This window comes from Bubalus kerabau, chromosome 7 (genome assembly GCF_029407905.1).
Source record: "Bubalus kerabau isolate K-KA32 ecotype Philippines breed swamp buffalo chromosome 7, PCC_UOA_SB_1v2, whole genome shotgun sequence".
Lineage (NCBI taxonomy): Eukaryota > Metazoa > Chordata > Mammalia > Artiodactyla > Bovidae > Bubalus > Bubalus kerabau.
The window spans coordinates 120,262,538-120,277,391 of record NC_073630.1 but is presented as its reverse complement, the minus strand read 5'-3'; the positions used below and the strand labels follow the sequence as shown (position 1 = coordinate 120,277,391).

The 14,854-nt window shown below is 57.2% G+C and overlaps 1 protein-coding gene across 1 annotated transcript in view; it reads left to right on the top strand.

The window, feature by feature from the left end:
• Positions 1-11,472, top strand: part of CFAP99 (cilia and flagella associated protein 99) — a 32,188-nt gene extending 20,716 nt beyond the window's left edge. Inside the window, exons 11-15 of the mRNA XM_055587428.1 lie at positions 8,150-8,291; positions 8,400-8,551; positions 9,305-9,510; positions 11,063-11,225; positions 11,365-11,472. Coding sequence (XP_055443403.1) covers positions 8,150-8,291; positions 8,400-8,551; positions 9,305-9,510; positions 11,063-11,225; positions 11,365-11,472 — 771 coding nt within the window. The remainder of the gene's footprint in view (positions 1-8,149; positions 8,292-8,399; positions 8,552-9,304; positions 9,511-11,062; positions 11,226-11,364) is intronic.
• Positions 11,473-14,854: the final 3,382 nt, after the last annotated feature.

The window sequence follows — 14,854 nt, the reverse complement described above, 5'->3', positions numbered from 1 at the left end:
GGTTGTGGATGGTGCTATTATGTTCAATTTTGGCGTCCACGTAGTGAATGCCAGTCTGCAAAATGCAGCTGGCCTTGCGTGTCGTTCCTGTGTCCTGTGGCCTCGCCGAACTCCCTGACTAGTTTTCTCGGACAAACGAGACCGTTTGTCGTAGGTTCCCTGGGCTTCTCTCTGTGACGCGGATGTCATCTTTTATCCCTTCCTTTCCCATCTGCATCCCATTCATTTCCTCCTCTTGCCCGTTGCACTGGCTGGTTCACCATCTCGGGGGAAATCAGTCTTTCCCTGTTCAGTGTAATGTTAGATGTCGGGTTTTTCGTAGATGTGCACTTTATCAAGTCGACTGAATTCCCTTCTGTTCCTGGTTTTCTGAAAGTTTTTGATCAGGAAATTTTGCCCGATGGTTCTCTGGATCAATGGATACAGTCGTGTGATCGTCTTAGGCTGTTAATATGGTGGATTCCATTGACCGATTTTCAAATGTTGAACCAGCTTTGCATTCTAAGAATACACCCCACTTGATTGTGGTGTTTGTATAATTCTTTTTTATGTATGTTGAATTCTATTTGCTACTATTTTGATTTTCTTAGAGTTGTTCTTACATGTTGTTTCATAAGAAGTGTTAATCTGTAGTTTTCTTCTTTGTAATGTCATTTGTCTGGTTTTGGTTATCAGGGTAATTCTAACTTCATAAAATGAATTTGGAAGTATTTTCTCCTCTCGTTTTCTAGGAAAGATTGTGTCAAATTGATATTCATTCTTTCAACACATGGTCGGATTTTCCAGTGAAATCATCTGGGTTTGAAGTTTTCTTTTTTGGACGTTTCTAAATCACAAATTCAACTCTCTTACAAGTTAGAGGGCGATTCAAATGATCTGTTTCGTTTTGGGTAAGTTGTACCAGTTTCTGTTTTTTGAGAAATTGTCCATTTCACTGAGTTGCCAAATTTATGAACGTAAGAGTTGTTTTTAAGATTCTGTTACTGTCCTTTTTAATGTCTGTAGGGTCTAAAGCATTTCACTCTTGATATTGATGATTTTATGTTTTTTCATTTTTTCTGTAAGAATTGCTAGATATTTGTCAATTGGATTGATCTTTTCAAAGAACTAGCTTCTTGTTTCATTGATTTTTCTCTACTGTTTTCAATGTTGTTGACTTCTGCTCTTTATTATTTCCTTCCTTCTGCTTGCTTTGCTTTTATTCTGTTCTTTTCCCAGGTTCTTGGGATCGGAGTTGGATTACTGACGCGAGACTCCGCTGCTTTTCTGTTGTAAGTGCTCGGTGTTGTACATCTCCGTTTATTTGTTGCTTTGGCTGTGTCCACAAATTTTGGTATGTTGTATTTCATTCTCATTCAGTTCAGCGTCCTTTTTCACTTCACTTGAAAATACCTCTTTGCCCCATGGATTATTTAGGAGTATGTTGTTTAGTTTCCAAGCATTTGTTCTTTTTTGTTATTGATTTCTGGTTGATTCCGTCGTGGTTGTTGAACATGCTCTGTGCTATTTATCTTAAATTTGTTGAGATCATGTCTTTCATAATGCCTTGTTGAAGCATTTTAATGATGGCTTCTTTAAAAACCACTGTCAGATCTAACACCTCTGTGACCTCAGTGTTGGCATCTACTGATTGTGTCTTCATTCTGTTGGAGACCATCCTGGCTTGTGGTGTGATAACCGGTTGAAACCCGAACATTCTGGGTATTATGTTCCAAGCTGCTGGGTCGCATTTAAGCCTTCTGTCTGAACTGCCCCTCTCTGACGCTGCTCTGGCAGGGGAAGGGAGGCACCACGGCGTTACTGCCAGGCAGGCTTATCAGCCCACTTTCCCCACATGCCTCTGCTGACCCCCGAGAGGGGCTACTCGTGAGGGCAAGGGCTCTGCTAGTCCTCCACTGGCAGCTGCCTGACCGGGAGTGGCAGGGCACCTCATAACTGCCCCCACGTGGCCCTCACTGTCACGTGGCAAGCGTGAGGGGAAAGCCCTCACTTGGCACTCAGCTTCCTCTGATGCCACCCTGGTGGGTGGGGGGTGAAGGAACCCTTGTTCCCACGGGTGGGGGTGGACGCCAGGTTGCTGAGCTTGCTGCCAGCTCTCCTCTGGCACACGGGACCCCTGGGGCAGGCCCCTGCTCAGATTCCTGTGCCCCATGTCCCACGGCTTGAGGAAGTCCACGCCCACTCAGCCTTTGCCCAGGTTTTGTCTGTGATGTCACAGGTCGTGTTGCACCGTCTTCTGTCTCTCTGGGTGGCTCCTGGCTTCCCCGGTGGCTCAGCTGGTAAAGAATCTGCCTGTAGTGAGGGAGACCCAGGTTCAATCCCTGGGTGGAGAAGATCCCTAGGAGAAGGGAATAGCAACCCACTCCAGTATTCTTGCCTGGGAAATCTCATGGACAGAGGAGCCTGGTGGGCTTCAGTCCATGGGGTCGCAAAGAGTCAGACAGCTGAGCGGCTGACACCCGTTGGAGAGAGCAGGCTTTGGTTGCACTTTTTCGTCTGTGCCTGTGGCCTTCAGCCCCCAGCCTGGAACACACAGGGTAGAAAGGAGACCGGGGGCCCAGCACCGCGCCATTCCTCCGGCCCCGCAGGCCTCGCCAGCCGGCCCTCTCCCCTCCACTGTTTGCAGTCTTCTTATTTATTTATTTTTTTTTTTTTGATACTTATTCATCTGGCTGGGCCAGATCTTAGTTGCAGTATTCGTGGTCACTGTTACTCAGCTGACTCTTGTGACTCCGTGGAACTATATCCCGTCAGGCTCCTCTGTCCATGCGATTTCCCAGGCAAGAATACTGGGGTGGGTGGCCATTCCCTTCCCCAGGGGAGTTTCCCAACCCAGGGATCCAGCTCATGCCGTCGCCCACGTCAGCAGGTGAATTCTTTCCCTCTGAGCCACCAGGGAAGGCCTAGCTGTGGCGTGTGTGATCTACTTCCCTGACAGGGATCGAACCTGGCTCCCCACCCCACCCCACCCCACCCCCCAACCCCCCGCATTGGAAGCACAGAGCCTGGCGTGTGCGATCTACTTCCCTGACAGGAATCAAACCCGGGCCCCTTCCACATTGGAACTATGGAGCCTTAGCCACTGGACCACCAGGGAAGTCCCTGTATGTTTGATAATTTATATTCGGGGGTTTTAGATGTGCCGAGTGGGAGGAGTAGGGAAAAGTGCTCCCCCGCCGCCCCCCGCCGTCTTCCCAGATGTGGAAGTTACAGCCTCTATGGAGAGAATCCACTTTTCCTCCCAACCTCTGTGCATGTGGTGAATTGTATGAGGGATTTCTTAATGCTAACCCATCCGTGCCTTCCTGGGATGAATCCCGTGCAGTCTCCCTGGAGTTTGAGAGTCTCTGGGACTCAACGCGGAAACGTCCAGAGGTGGGGGGTGGGGGCGGAGGGCAAGAGTGGGCTGTAGTTGAGCAGCCGCACATTTGCCTTGACCAGAGACCCCGAGAGGAGCCTGGGGAAGCCACCTGGAGGGGCAGAGACCCCATCAGAGGGGTGGGCGCTGGAGGCCGGGGCTTGGACTAGAAGCTGCGGCCTGATGAGCAGCCTTGCTGGGGACGAGACTGTGTCCTGGCGACCCATCCGAGGTGCCGGGGGAGCAGCTCCTCCCGGAAGGAAAGCACCCCCACCCCCGCAGGCTCGCTCCTAACTCCTCCGGGCTCCTCACTCCTCCTCCTCGGGGCTCCTTCCGTGTTCCAGGAGCCGGGCTGCTCTTGGGAAGCAGGCACAGAACACTCTGGCTTCCCGCCACCCTGCACCTCGCCCGCCGACTGTCCACATAACTAGGGCAGCATCCTGAGCCGTGAGCCGTGTCCTCCAGAGCGAAGCTGACCCTGACTGCCCCACGCTGAGCGGGTCCTGAGGCGTCTCTCCCCCTCCTGGGACATCCAGCTAAGGCGTTTTAGATGACAACTGTGTTTTACGAGCAAACTAACAGATTAGACGTGGCTCAGCTGGTAAAGAATCCACCTGCAATGCGGGAGACCTGGGTCCGATCCCTGGGTTGGGAAGATCCCCTGGAGAAGACAAAGGCTGCCTACTCTAGTATTCCAGCCTGGAGAATCCCATGGATTATACAATCCATGGGGTTGCAAAGAGTCGGACATGACTGAGCAACGTGCACAGGAACATGTGAAGAGAAAATTGCATTTTTTTCCTGCATTTTTTCCGTTCATGCTGGACTGGTGACTTTTACAGCCTCTGTCTTGTTTTTAACTATTATTTTAGTTGTTTTTTTTCCTAAGTTTTTAAATTGAGTGTTCTTTATTTATTTATTTTTCCTACACCATGCACAATATGGGATCTTAGTTCCTCGACCAGGGATTGAACCCAAGCCCCTGCAGTAGAAGCGCCGAGTCTTAACCACTGGCCTGAATGGGATTGTGTCGCCAGAGGCCGTGGCCACCGCATGGCCAGAGGAGCCCGCCCTCCCTGCCCAGCCTCCCCTGTCCTCTCTGCCCATCTAGAGCCACGGGACGTCCTTTCATTCGAAGGGCAGGATGTTTGGGGCCCATCTGAATTTCCTCTTCTTCAGACACACGTTCAGTTATTCTCCTGAGGCCCGAGGCCTCCTCACAGAGCCCAGGGTCGATTTCCATAGCTGGGGCCCAGGGGGCTTTTCTGATTTTTTTCCTGGTCACCAGTATTAAGGCACTCTAGCAATGGGGCTGAAAAGGACACAATTGCAAAGTCCTGAGTGTAGCTCTGTCACTGTCTCAAAATGTTAAACAATATGAATATACTGTCTTCACTAAATTTTATCTCCCCCCTTCTCTTTTTGGCTGCACTGCTCAGCTTGTGGGATCTTAGTTCCTCGACCAGGGATTGAACCTGTGCCCCCTGCAGTGGAAGCGCAGAGTTTTAACCACTGGAGAGCCAGGGAATTCCCAATTTTATCCCCTTTTAAAAATAATTTGATGAACCATAGAAATAAGTAACTATATTGGGGGAAAAAATGGATGAAATTCACATAATTACCTTTTTTAATCCGTTGTCACAGAAGACTGTTAATGCAGAAGAGCGGTGCACAAAAGCGCGGGGTGAAGGACCCTTCCCACTCTGGTTGCCCGTTCCCAGAGCCCGCTTCACGGAAGTGTTGGGTGGATCGTTCCCTTAGGTGGCCCTTGGGGCATTTTTCTATTTGGTGCTGTTGGGCGCGGTCCTTGTTCCCTTGAATTCCCAGCTGAAGGCCCTTCCTTGGGGCGGGGCGGTGCTGGCTGCAGAGGCGGGAGGTGTGTAGAGGCCCCGAGGGACTCCTGGTGTGAAGCCCATGGAGGCGCGAGGCCAGGCTGGCCCCCGAGCGGACTCCGGGCTGGACCATGGGCCCAAGGGCTACGTCTGAGCAGACAGAGCCGAGAGCCGGCCCCGGGGCTCCGGGCGCCCTGGTGACCCCTGCCGTCCTCCCGCAGGCCGGCTGGAGAGCCAGGCTGCAGCCCCTCTGCCCGCCCACCCGTTCGGCTTTCTGGCCTCCCCTCTTTCTTCGAGCACTCCACCCTCTTCTCCTCCGAACGGCGATGCTGGCCTGAAGCCATGGCTGATGGGGGCCGGGGAGCGGCTGGGGAGGCAACGCCACCCCAGTCAGCAGCAGAGACACGGGGGCGAGGCAGGGCGATCTGCCCAGGTCACCCCGCTGGTTGGGGCAGTGGCAGAACTACAATCCCAGACTCCCTCCCTCCCTCCCTCCCTCATCGGGCCTCCTCCACGGGCGGCCGCGGGCCTCCTGGGCTCCACGAGGCTTACACGGAGCTGGGAGCCGGGGGTGAGGCCCCCAAGCCTTCTCTGTGCTGCCGACAAGCTGGGCGCCCGGAGACCAGGCATCTTTCTTTGCCCGGAGGTTGCTTACCTGAGGTAGGACTCCTCCATGTTCTGGGAGCCTGCTTTTTTTTTCACCTTGTATTTCCACCAAAGCATTTCTCGAACTTATGACAAAGTTTCCAAAGAAAGTGAAGTTGCTCAATTGTGTCCCAACTCTTTGTGACCCATGGACTGTAGCCCACCAGGCTCCTCTGTCCGTGGGATTCTCCAGCCAGGAATACTGGAGTGGGTTGCCATTCCCTTCTCCAGGGGATCTTCCCGACCCAGGGATTGAACCCACGTCTCCCACATTGTAGGCAGATGCTTTTCCGTCTGAGCCACCAGGGAAGTTCATTTTTACTCTTTGAAACAAACAGTCCATAGAGCCGCAGGGTCAGACCAACTGAGTGACTTAGCATGCACGTTACTTTAGTTGTTGCTTAGTTGGTGAGGACTGTGGCCTGCCAGGCTCCTCTGTCGGTGGGATATCCCAGAACACTGGAGTGGGTTGCCATGCTCTCCTCCAGGGGATCTTCCTGACCCAGGGATTGAACCCACGTTTCCTGCACTGCAGGCGGGTTTGTTACTCCTGAGCCACCAGGGAGGCCCCCCCTTCCTTTACAATGCCATAAAATGCTCCAGGCTCATCTCGTACCTTCTCCTCCTCAGCCAAAAAGTGGCCATCTCTCCAAGGACGCTGGTTCCTTTTCTTAGAACCTGGGATGAACTTGCATGGAGAGGGGTGGCCACGAGCCAGTTTATATGTGCTGGCAGACTGCTTCACCAGGGCTTCCTTCCTGCCCAGTGTGCCTGGAGTCCCCGCCACCACCACAGGCGGACCCTCCACGTGCCACGTGGTCTGAAATGAACCCCCAGCGGCCAAGACCTCTGGGGTTGGCAGTCCAGGGCCCCTGGCGGCGCTGGGCAGTGACGGGAGGTATACATCCCACCCTGTCTTTTGTGGCATCTTTTTTTTCTTTTTTAAATGGAGAGTCTTTAAAGAATCTTCTATGTATTTTGTGGCTGCACTGGGTGTTCGTTGCTGCGAGGGCTTTCTTCAGCTGTGTGAGCAGCGGCTTGGCTGCTTCTCGCCGAGCCCGGGCCCTGGGCTCACAGGGTACAGTAGCTGCGGCACATGAGCCTGGCTGTCGCGCAGCGCACGGCATCTCCCAGACCAGAGATCGAACCCGTGTCCCCTGTACCGTCAGTCCAGTTCAGTCGCTCCATCGTGCCGACTCTCTGCGACCCCACGGACTGTAGCACGCCAGGCCTTCCTGTCCATCACCAACTCCCAGAGCTTACCCAAACTCATGTCCACTGAGTCAGTGATGCCATCTAACCATCTCATCCTCTCGTCCCCTTCTCCTCCCGTCTTCAATCTTTCCCAACATCAGAGTCTTTTCAAATGACTCAGTTCTTTGCATCAGGCGGCCAAAGTATTGGAGTTTAAGCTTCAGCATCAGTCCTTCCAATGAACATTCAGGACTGATTTCCTTTAGGATGGACTGGTTGGATCTCCGTGCAGTTCAAGGGACTCTCAAGAGTCTTCTCCAACACCACAGTTCAAAAGCATCAATTCTTCAGCACTCAGCTTTACACTGTCAGGCAGATTCTTAACCACTGGATCACCAGGGAAGTCCACTTTGTAGTATCTTGAAGACTGAAAATAATATTCTGAATTGTTCACAATAGCGCCAAACGGGAAACAACCTGAATGTGTCTTGATGGTGGAATGGATCAAAGAGTTGTGATATATTCCCTGAAACAGCCACGAGAGTAAGCCAACTGCAGTCCCAGTGAACACGTGGGTGAGGCTGGAACCCCTGGCGCAGAGCAGAAGAGGGGCCAGGACGCGGCCTGTGACGTGCTTCTCAGGGGCAGCAGCACGCCCTGCGGTCAGGGCCGCGTTTCAGGGGCTCCAGGAGAAAGAGGGGTGTGGGAGGACCGTCAGGTCGTGCCTGGGGCTCCCCTGGGGCCGGCCTGGCCTGTGCACAGACGTGGGCAGAATCTGGACAGCTGGCCCCACGTGGCTGCAAAGCAAGAAGGGTCCTCCTCTCTCAGCCAGAGTCAGCAGTGGGTGGGCTTCAGGGCAGACCGGGGGCCCTGACCCGGTCTCCCCTGGGCTCTGTTGGCCGCCCTCCTCGGCGACCCTGTTGGATCCAGGGCCGTGGCTGCCTGGTTCTGGGCTCACCCCCATTGCGGAGGCCAGGAGGGGCGTGAGGTGGGACTTCCCCGCAGGCCCGACCCCTGAGACACTGGCGAGCCTAAACCCAGGTTCCCGGGTGATTCAGGGCCAACCTCAGCAGCTCAGGGGCCAGACCGGGCGGCTCTGACGGCAGCTGGTTGTGTCCAGACAGCTGAGCTGATGCAGCGGTGCGCGGAGAGGCGCCTCCAGGAGGAAAAGTCCATGAAGGAGCTGGTGGAGCATGTGATGGAGACACAGAAGAACGTCAGGGTGGCACAGACCGAGCTCCGGAAGGGCCGCCAGCGGATAGGTAGGGGGTCGGGGCATGGGGGGTTGCCGTGCCCTCCCGGGAGCTACCCCCGCCCCCGTGGCTGGGCGGCTGCTCTCCGAGCCTCTCAGCGCCCCACTCGGGCCCCAGCTCAGGAGGTGACGGAGGAGAACCGGGAGCTGCTGCAGCGCAGTGCGGAGGCGGCCAAGGAGGAGCAGAGGCGGCGCCGCACCCTCGTCTCCCAGCTGCGAGCCCTGGAGTTTCAGCCCATGCGCAGGGGCAAGCTGGTGGACCTGACCCAGGTGAGGCCGCCGCCCAGGGCCTGTGCCCATCCAGTGCCCTCCAGCGGGGGAGCTTCCCTGCGTCTCCTGGGCCTGGCATCCTGCGGAGGGTGCACCCACAATTCCCACCAAGGTCGAAGGTGGTCTGGACCCCAGCTGGGGTCCATCCGGCCACTCACGCCCAGCTGCCTCCTGTGCGCTGTGCCGGAGGACCCGGTCCAGGGAGGCCTCTGGCACCCCGGGGGTCAGCCAGGCAGCTTCACGGACTTGCGCGTTGAGGGAGCTACTGGGACCCACGAGGCCCGCGTGGCAGGTGCGCTGGAGGGATGGCAGGGGTGCTGGGCAGGCTGCAGCTCCCAGGGGCCAGTGTGGGAAACACCGCAAGAGGCCAGGCTGGCACGCGGGGATGGGCCTGGATGGGTAGGCCTGGTCCTGGGCTGTGCAGAGTCCGACAGGCTCTCTGCCTGGGCCCCCAGGTCCTGGCTGGGGAGACAGGGCTGAGTACCATGGGGGCCCCACCAGGCCCCCAGCTGAGGTGTCCCCGCGCAGGTCAGGGCTGCGTAGGGGGCCCAGGCGGGAGAAGCCGGATGGTGGACATTGCCACACAAACAGCACCGAGAGGACGGGAGGCCGCCTGGGCACGGGGCCAGGCCTGTGGCCTTCAGGAAGGACGATGAAGCCAGTGCAGGGGGAAAGCCAGGGGCTGGGGCCGGCCGGGAAGGGTCGGGCCTGGCTCCCGACCTGGGGCCTCTCCCTACCCCGGTCCTCTTGCAGATCCCTGGCCACGGCCTGGAGGGGGAGATGTCGGTCGTGGAGTTGCGTGAGCGGCTGGCCCTGCTTAAGGAGACCCGGCGTCGCCAGGAGGAGGAGCGGCGAGACCAGATCATCCAGGGCAAGCGCGCCAAGAGCCAGGGGCTGCGGGACATGGTGGAGCAGGTGGCGCTCTGCCGCGCCGCCATGGGGAGGTCTGCAGCCCTGAGGTGGGTACCGGCGACCCCAGGCCGGGCACCCTGGGCGGGCAAGGACCAGGGAGTCTGCCTTCCCCCCACTCCCCCCGTGGGTTTTCCTCCAAGCAATCCACCACCCTCCAGTCAGTTCCCTTGCAATCTCCCCCCCCTCCCCCAACCGTTTTCTTAGATAAGTCTCAGGCCTTCTGAAAGGGTGGAAAAAAAGCCTGTGGTGACGGTTCGGATGAACCCGGCCACACCCTGTAGCCCTGTGCTTCATCCATTAATAGCAAGCCAGCTATTTAATGGCAGAAGTTAGGAAGTGTGTGCTTAGTCACTCAGCCGTGTCCAACTCTTTGCGACTGGACTGTAGACTCCTCTGTCCACGGAATTCTCCAGGCCAGAATACTGGACTGGGCAGCCTTTCCCTTCTCCAGGGGATCTTCCCAACCCAGGGATCGAACCCAGGTCTCCTGCATTGTAGGCGGATTCTTTACCGTCTGAGCCACCAGGGAAGCCCATGAATACTGGAGTGGGTAGCCTATCCCTTCTCCAGGGGAATCTTCCCAGCCCAAGAATCGAATCGGGGTCTCCTGCACTGCAGGCGGATTCTTTACCAGCTGAGCCACCAGGGAAGCCCATGCAGGTTTTGGACACTGCACTCATAAACGCTCTGGTGTGAATCTAATGAGAAAAAACAGCCCTACATAACCACAGCACAGTGACACAGCTAGAAACGAGCAGAGACTCCCAGCGCCATCTCAATATCCTGTCCCTGGTCACTTCTCTCCAAGGATCCCCAAAACTGTTCACTACAGCTTGGAAAGATTGAGTACTATAACTTTTATCTTTTTAAACTAGGACTTGGGGGGTGTGGGGGGGGGAGGTGGGGTCACACGTAGCATCTGATTGTCAAACATCTCTTTCAACGGAAAGCGCATGGACACACACACACCCTTTTTGTTTTGGGAACACTGTGGTGACTTTTGGAGAAGGCAATGGCGCCCCACTCCAGTGCTCTTGCCTGGAAAATCCCATGGACGGAGGAGCCTGGTAGGCTGCAGTCCATGGGGTCGCTAAGAAGTCAGACATGACTGAGCGACTTCACTTTCACGCATTGGAGAAGGAAATGGCAACCCACTCCAGTGTTCTTGCCTGGAGAATCCCGGGGACGGGGGAGCCTGGTGGGCTGCCGTCTCTGGGGTCGCATAGAATCGGACACGACTGAAGCGACTTAGTAGTAGGAGTAGTGGTGGTGGGGGTGACTTTTCGGGCCCCGTGGGGCCTGGTATGGAAAGATCTGCACTGACAGCGGGATATTAGCAGCAGTAATCTCTAGGCAAGAGCGGGGAAGGCAGGATAAGATGAAAGGGCGGTGGCTTTTCTCATCCCCGAAAATGTGCATAGGCAAACCTGTGGGATACTCTTACAACTGTGAAATACAAGGAGCAAAAAGGCAAGAGGCGCCGGGGAGAACCCTCCCGGAGCGGTTCCCCGAGGGTGTGAGGGCGCTCTCCCCTGGCACCTAAACCTCTCTGGTCCACCGCGGCGAGGCCCTCCTAAGCCGGCCCCTCCGCCCGCCCAGGTGGGAGGAGAAGAAGGCGCGGTGGGCGGCTGCCGGAGTGCCCTCCCAAGACGAGCGTGTGCTCGAGCTGCAGCGCCGGATCCAGGAGAAGGCGGCCGAGCGGCGCGCGCGGGCGGCCCCGGGGCACGTGCCGGCGCCGCGGGCCGTGCGCCCCAAGCAGCGGGTGAGCCCCGGAGCGGCCGCGAGGGCGCGCCGCGCGGTGGGCGGGGACGCGAGGTGCGGGTTCGGGGGGCGCGCAGGGAAGCCGCGTCCGGCTGCGGGGGAGCGCCGCGCGCCGACCTCCACCGCCCGCCCTCCCGCAGGCACAGCTGGAGGCGCAGCGCAGGCTGGAGCTGGAGCGGAGCCGCGAGCGCTGGCTGAGGGCGCAGCAGCCAGGATGCGGGACCGCGCGCCGCCTGGGGGCCGCCTGAGCCGCGCGGCCTCCCCTCGCCCCCACCCAGGACCCTGAGACCCTAGCCCGAATGAAGACCGCGGGGCCACGCCCCCTGCCCCGCTCCGCCCGTCTCCGCCCGCCCAGAGCAGGGTTGCCAAATAAAAGGCGGGACGCGCAGTTATTGCGTGGGACAAACATGCTAAGAAAGTATCCGCTGGAATTCAGCTTTATTGGGGTGTCTTGTATCTAATGTGCTAAACATGGCCACCCTGGCCCAGATCCTTGCCCTTCCCTACGGCCTAGCGGTAGGCATCCCTCCCCCCCCTCCCCGACCCCGCCCGCGCCCGAGTTCCCGGAGCCCGCAGTGCGTGTGGAACCATGGAATCTCCTTTCTCTGCCCGGATTAGGTGGCCTAATCCAGGAACCCCCAAGACTGAGTATGTGGTTGTGCGGATGCAATTAGAAGTGGCCAGGATACTGAGTCACTACCAACTGGCCCTTCTTGCGCCTGATCTCCTAAACCTCAGAGGATGGGGGGAATTGGCCAGGGAATTGGGAACTGTCCCCCGCGCCCTTTCTGCTGGTGAGACCACAGGTGCTCAGAAAGGTGAAGTGAACTGCCCCAAGCCCTGGGACCCAAAGCTAGGCCTGGAGGCCTTTAGAGTACGGCCCAGCCTTCCCCCAGGCTCACCGAAGGAATGAGATTGGAGCTGCTGGGCAGGCGCCCTGGCCCAGGGCCTGGACAGAAACGGATTGATTCCCCTGGTCCTCAGACCGCGGCCTGGGCTGCAGGTGCGTGGCTGAGGACCGGCTGGCTGAGTGAAGACCACGCAGTGTGCTGCGGCTCCCGGGAGAGGATGGGCAAGCCGGTGGGGAGGGCAGGGTCTGCACACTGCCAGGGCATGGATGTCTAGGAGAGGGATCCCATACCCACATCCTCCTTGGGCCTGCAGAGAAGAGGGCACCTCAGAGGGGGGAGGCAGGATCCCAGGGCACATCCAGATCAGGAGGGTGGACATCTGAAAGTGACAGGAACAGACTAAAGACCAGAGTTCTCCCCCAATATTCTCAACTGTGTCAGAACCCCAGGACTTCCCTGCGACCGAGGCTGGTAAAAAGAGGAATTTCCCACCTCCCTGTCAAATTAGAGCTGGGAGCAGATTAAATTTCATATTTTTAAAAAATGGCATTTCTTACACCCTTTGTTGTCATTCAAACCCATTTCACTTGATATTGAGGGAATACACTGGTGATGACTTGTCCCAAGAGAGTCCCTCGGGAGCTCAGACGGCTCCAAAAGGGGAACTGTCACCTTCTATAACTGGTAATGGAGAAGGCAATGGCACCCCACTCCAGTGCTCTTGCCTGGAAAATCCCATGGGTGGAGCAGCCTGGTGGGCTGCAGTCCATGGGGTCACTACGAGTCAGACACGACTGAGCAACTTCACTTTCACTTTTCACTTTCATGCATTGGAGAAGGAAATGGCAACCCACTCCAGTGTTCTCGCCTGGAGAATCCCAGGGACGGGGGAGCCTGGTGGGCTGCTGTCTATGGGGTTGCACAGAGTCGGACACGACTGAAGCGACTTAGCAGCAGCAGCAGCAGCATAACTGGTAATTCAAAGGTAGGGTGGACTTTAGGACATGCCTGATCCAAGAGCTCTGTCTCCAAGCTGATAGCAGTTCCAGTCTCACAGCATCTGGAGGAAGGGCCATCTCTGCCTGGCAGCTCTCTTAGGAGGAAAACCTCTCTGTCTTCCAAGCCTTGAGCTCTAGCCTCACTGGATTCAACATGGTCTGCTGAACAAGTCCCTGCAATGGGGGAAGGTCTGCATGGGGGCCTAAAGCAGGCCCTGTGACAAAGGCAGAGGATTTCCTTTCACTTGTCCGACTGGCCTCTGGAGCAGGGGGAAAGGTGGTGGCCCAGCAAACTCAGGGTGCTGTTGGAAACGATGCTGGTTGGTAGTCCACAGGGTCCCCACCTGCCCTCCTGGACTGGGTGGCTGCTTAGAGTGCCTTGAGAGAACCTGGGCCTTCTGTTCATATAGACCCCTTGGAACCTGGAGGGCAGCTCTTGGGCCATCCCCTGAGTTTATAGCCTGAGGGCCTGTCTTGTGTGGTACGGATGGCAACAGTGTCTCTTGGCATCCATGTTCCTTGCCTTATAACCTCCCATCAGGAAGCAGAGTCTAATCTTCCCCAGTCCTTGAATCTGAGCTGACTTGCTTTGGCCGATAGGGTCCAGCAGGAGTGGCGGTGTGCCAGGTGACAGCCTGGACCTCAGGTGGCCTTGGAGGTCCCTCTAGTTCTCCATCTGGCCACAGTGTGGGCCTGTCCCGGGTGGGATGGTCCTATTGGGGTGATCTGGTAGCCTCAGAAAAAGAGAGACAAGTTGGGCTCTTTTCTGGTTGCCAAATCCATGCCCAGGCCCAGTTCTGGTAGCTAAACTCGAGGAAGCCACCACCAGGTTCTCTAATCCCCATTCTGACATGCAGCCCCACCAGGACTGGCACACACCTGTGCTCAGAGTTGAGTCTTAGGACCCCCTGAGATAGACACCCATGTCTTCTCCATACAACAGGCCAGGGAACCCTGGACCTGCCTGAACCCTGGAGCTGGGATTCAAACTCAGGCAAGAGCGATCCAGGGTCCACACTCTGACTCCGTGGAGTTGCCCGGGAGACCTCCAGGCCCGCTTTCCTAGGACCTGGCTGGGCCGGAAGCCGGCGGGAATTCTCCGTCTTCAGCCCTTTCCTGACACCTGAGGTCTTCAGAATAATCAAGACTCCCAGCCTGACATCCGGGCCCTCTTGGAGGTCTGCCTCTGGCCTCCGGCGATCCCCGTCGCTCCCAACCCCTGCACCCTGGTCTACTGGGCAGCCTTCAGCTCTCTGGTCATGCACGCCCACCTTTGCCCACCCAGGCCCCCTTTTCCTGGAACTGCTCTCCTCCATTCTAGTCTTTTGGTGCTCAGCTAGCTCCCTCCAGGGAGCCCTCCCAGACGGCCCGGTTGAGTGCCTCCTCCGGCTTCCCGCAGATGGGCCGGTCCGTGCTTCCCCCTCTCCCTTCCGTCTCCGCCAGCAGCAGGGTAAAGGCCCGGGATCGCGGGGACCAGCCGCGCTCGGGTCCATGGCCTGGTGCGGTCAGGAGGCCAGAGGGGAGGCGGTGGAGATTTCAGGGAACCTAGGCGGAGAGAGGGGCGTGTCCCAGCCGCGACCACGACTCCCGGGAGGCCTTGCGCGCCGAGAGGCGCCGGCCGCTCCTCTCGCGGGAAGGCAGGAGCTTTTTTGAGTTCGCGGGCGTGGGCGGGGCCGGAAGCAGGCGCGTTTCAAAGTGGTGATAGATGGTTTTATTATCCAATAGGGGTGAAAATAGAGCCTCTCCAGGGGCGGACCGCGGGAGTTAGGGACGGCGGCGGC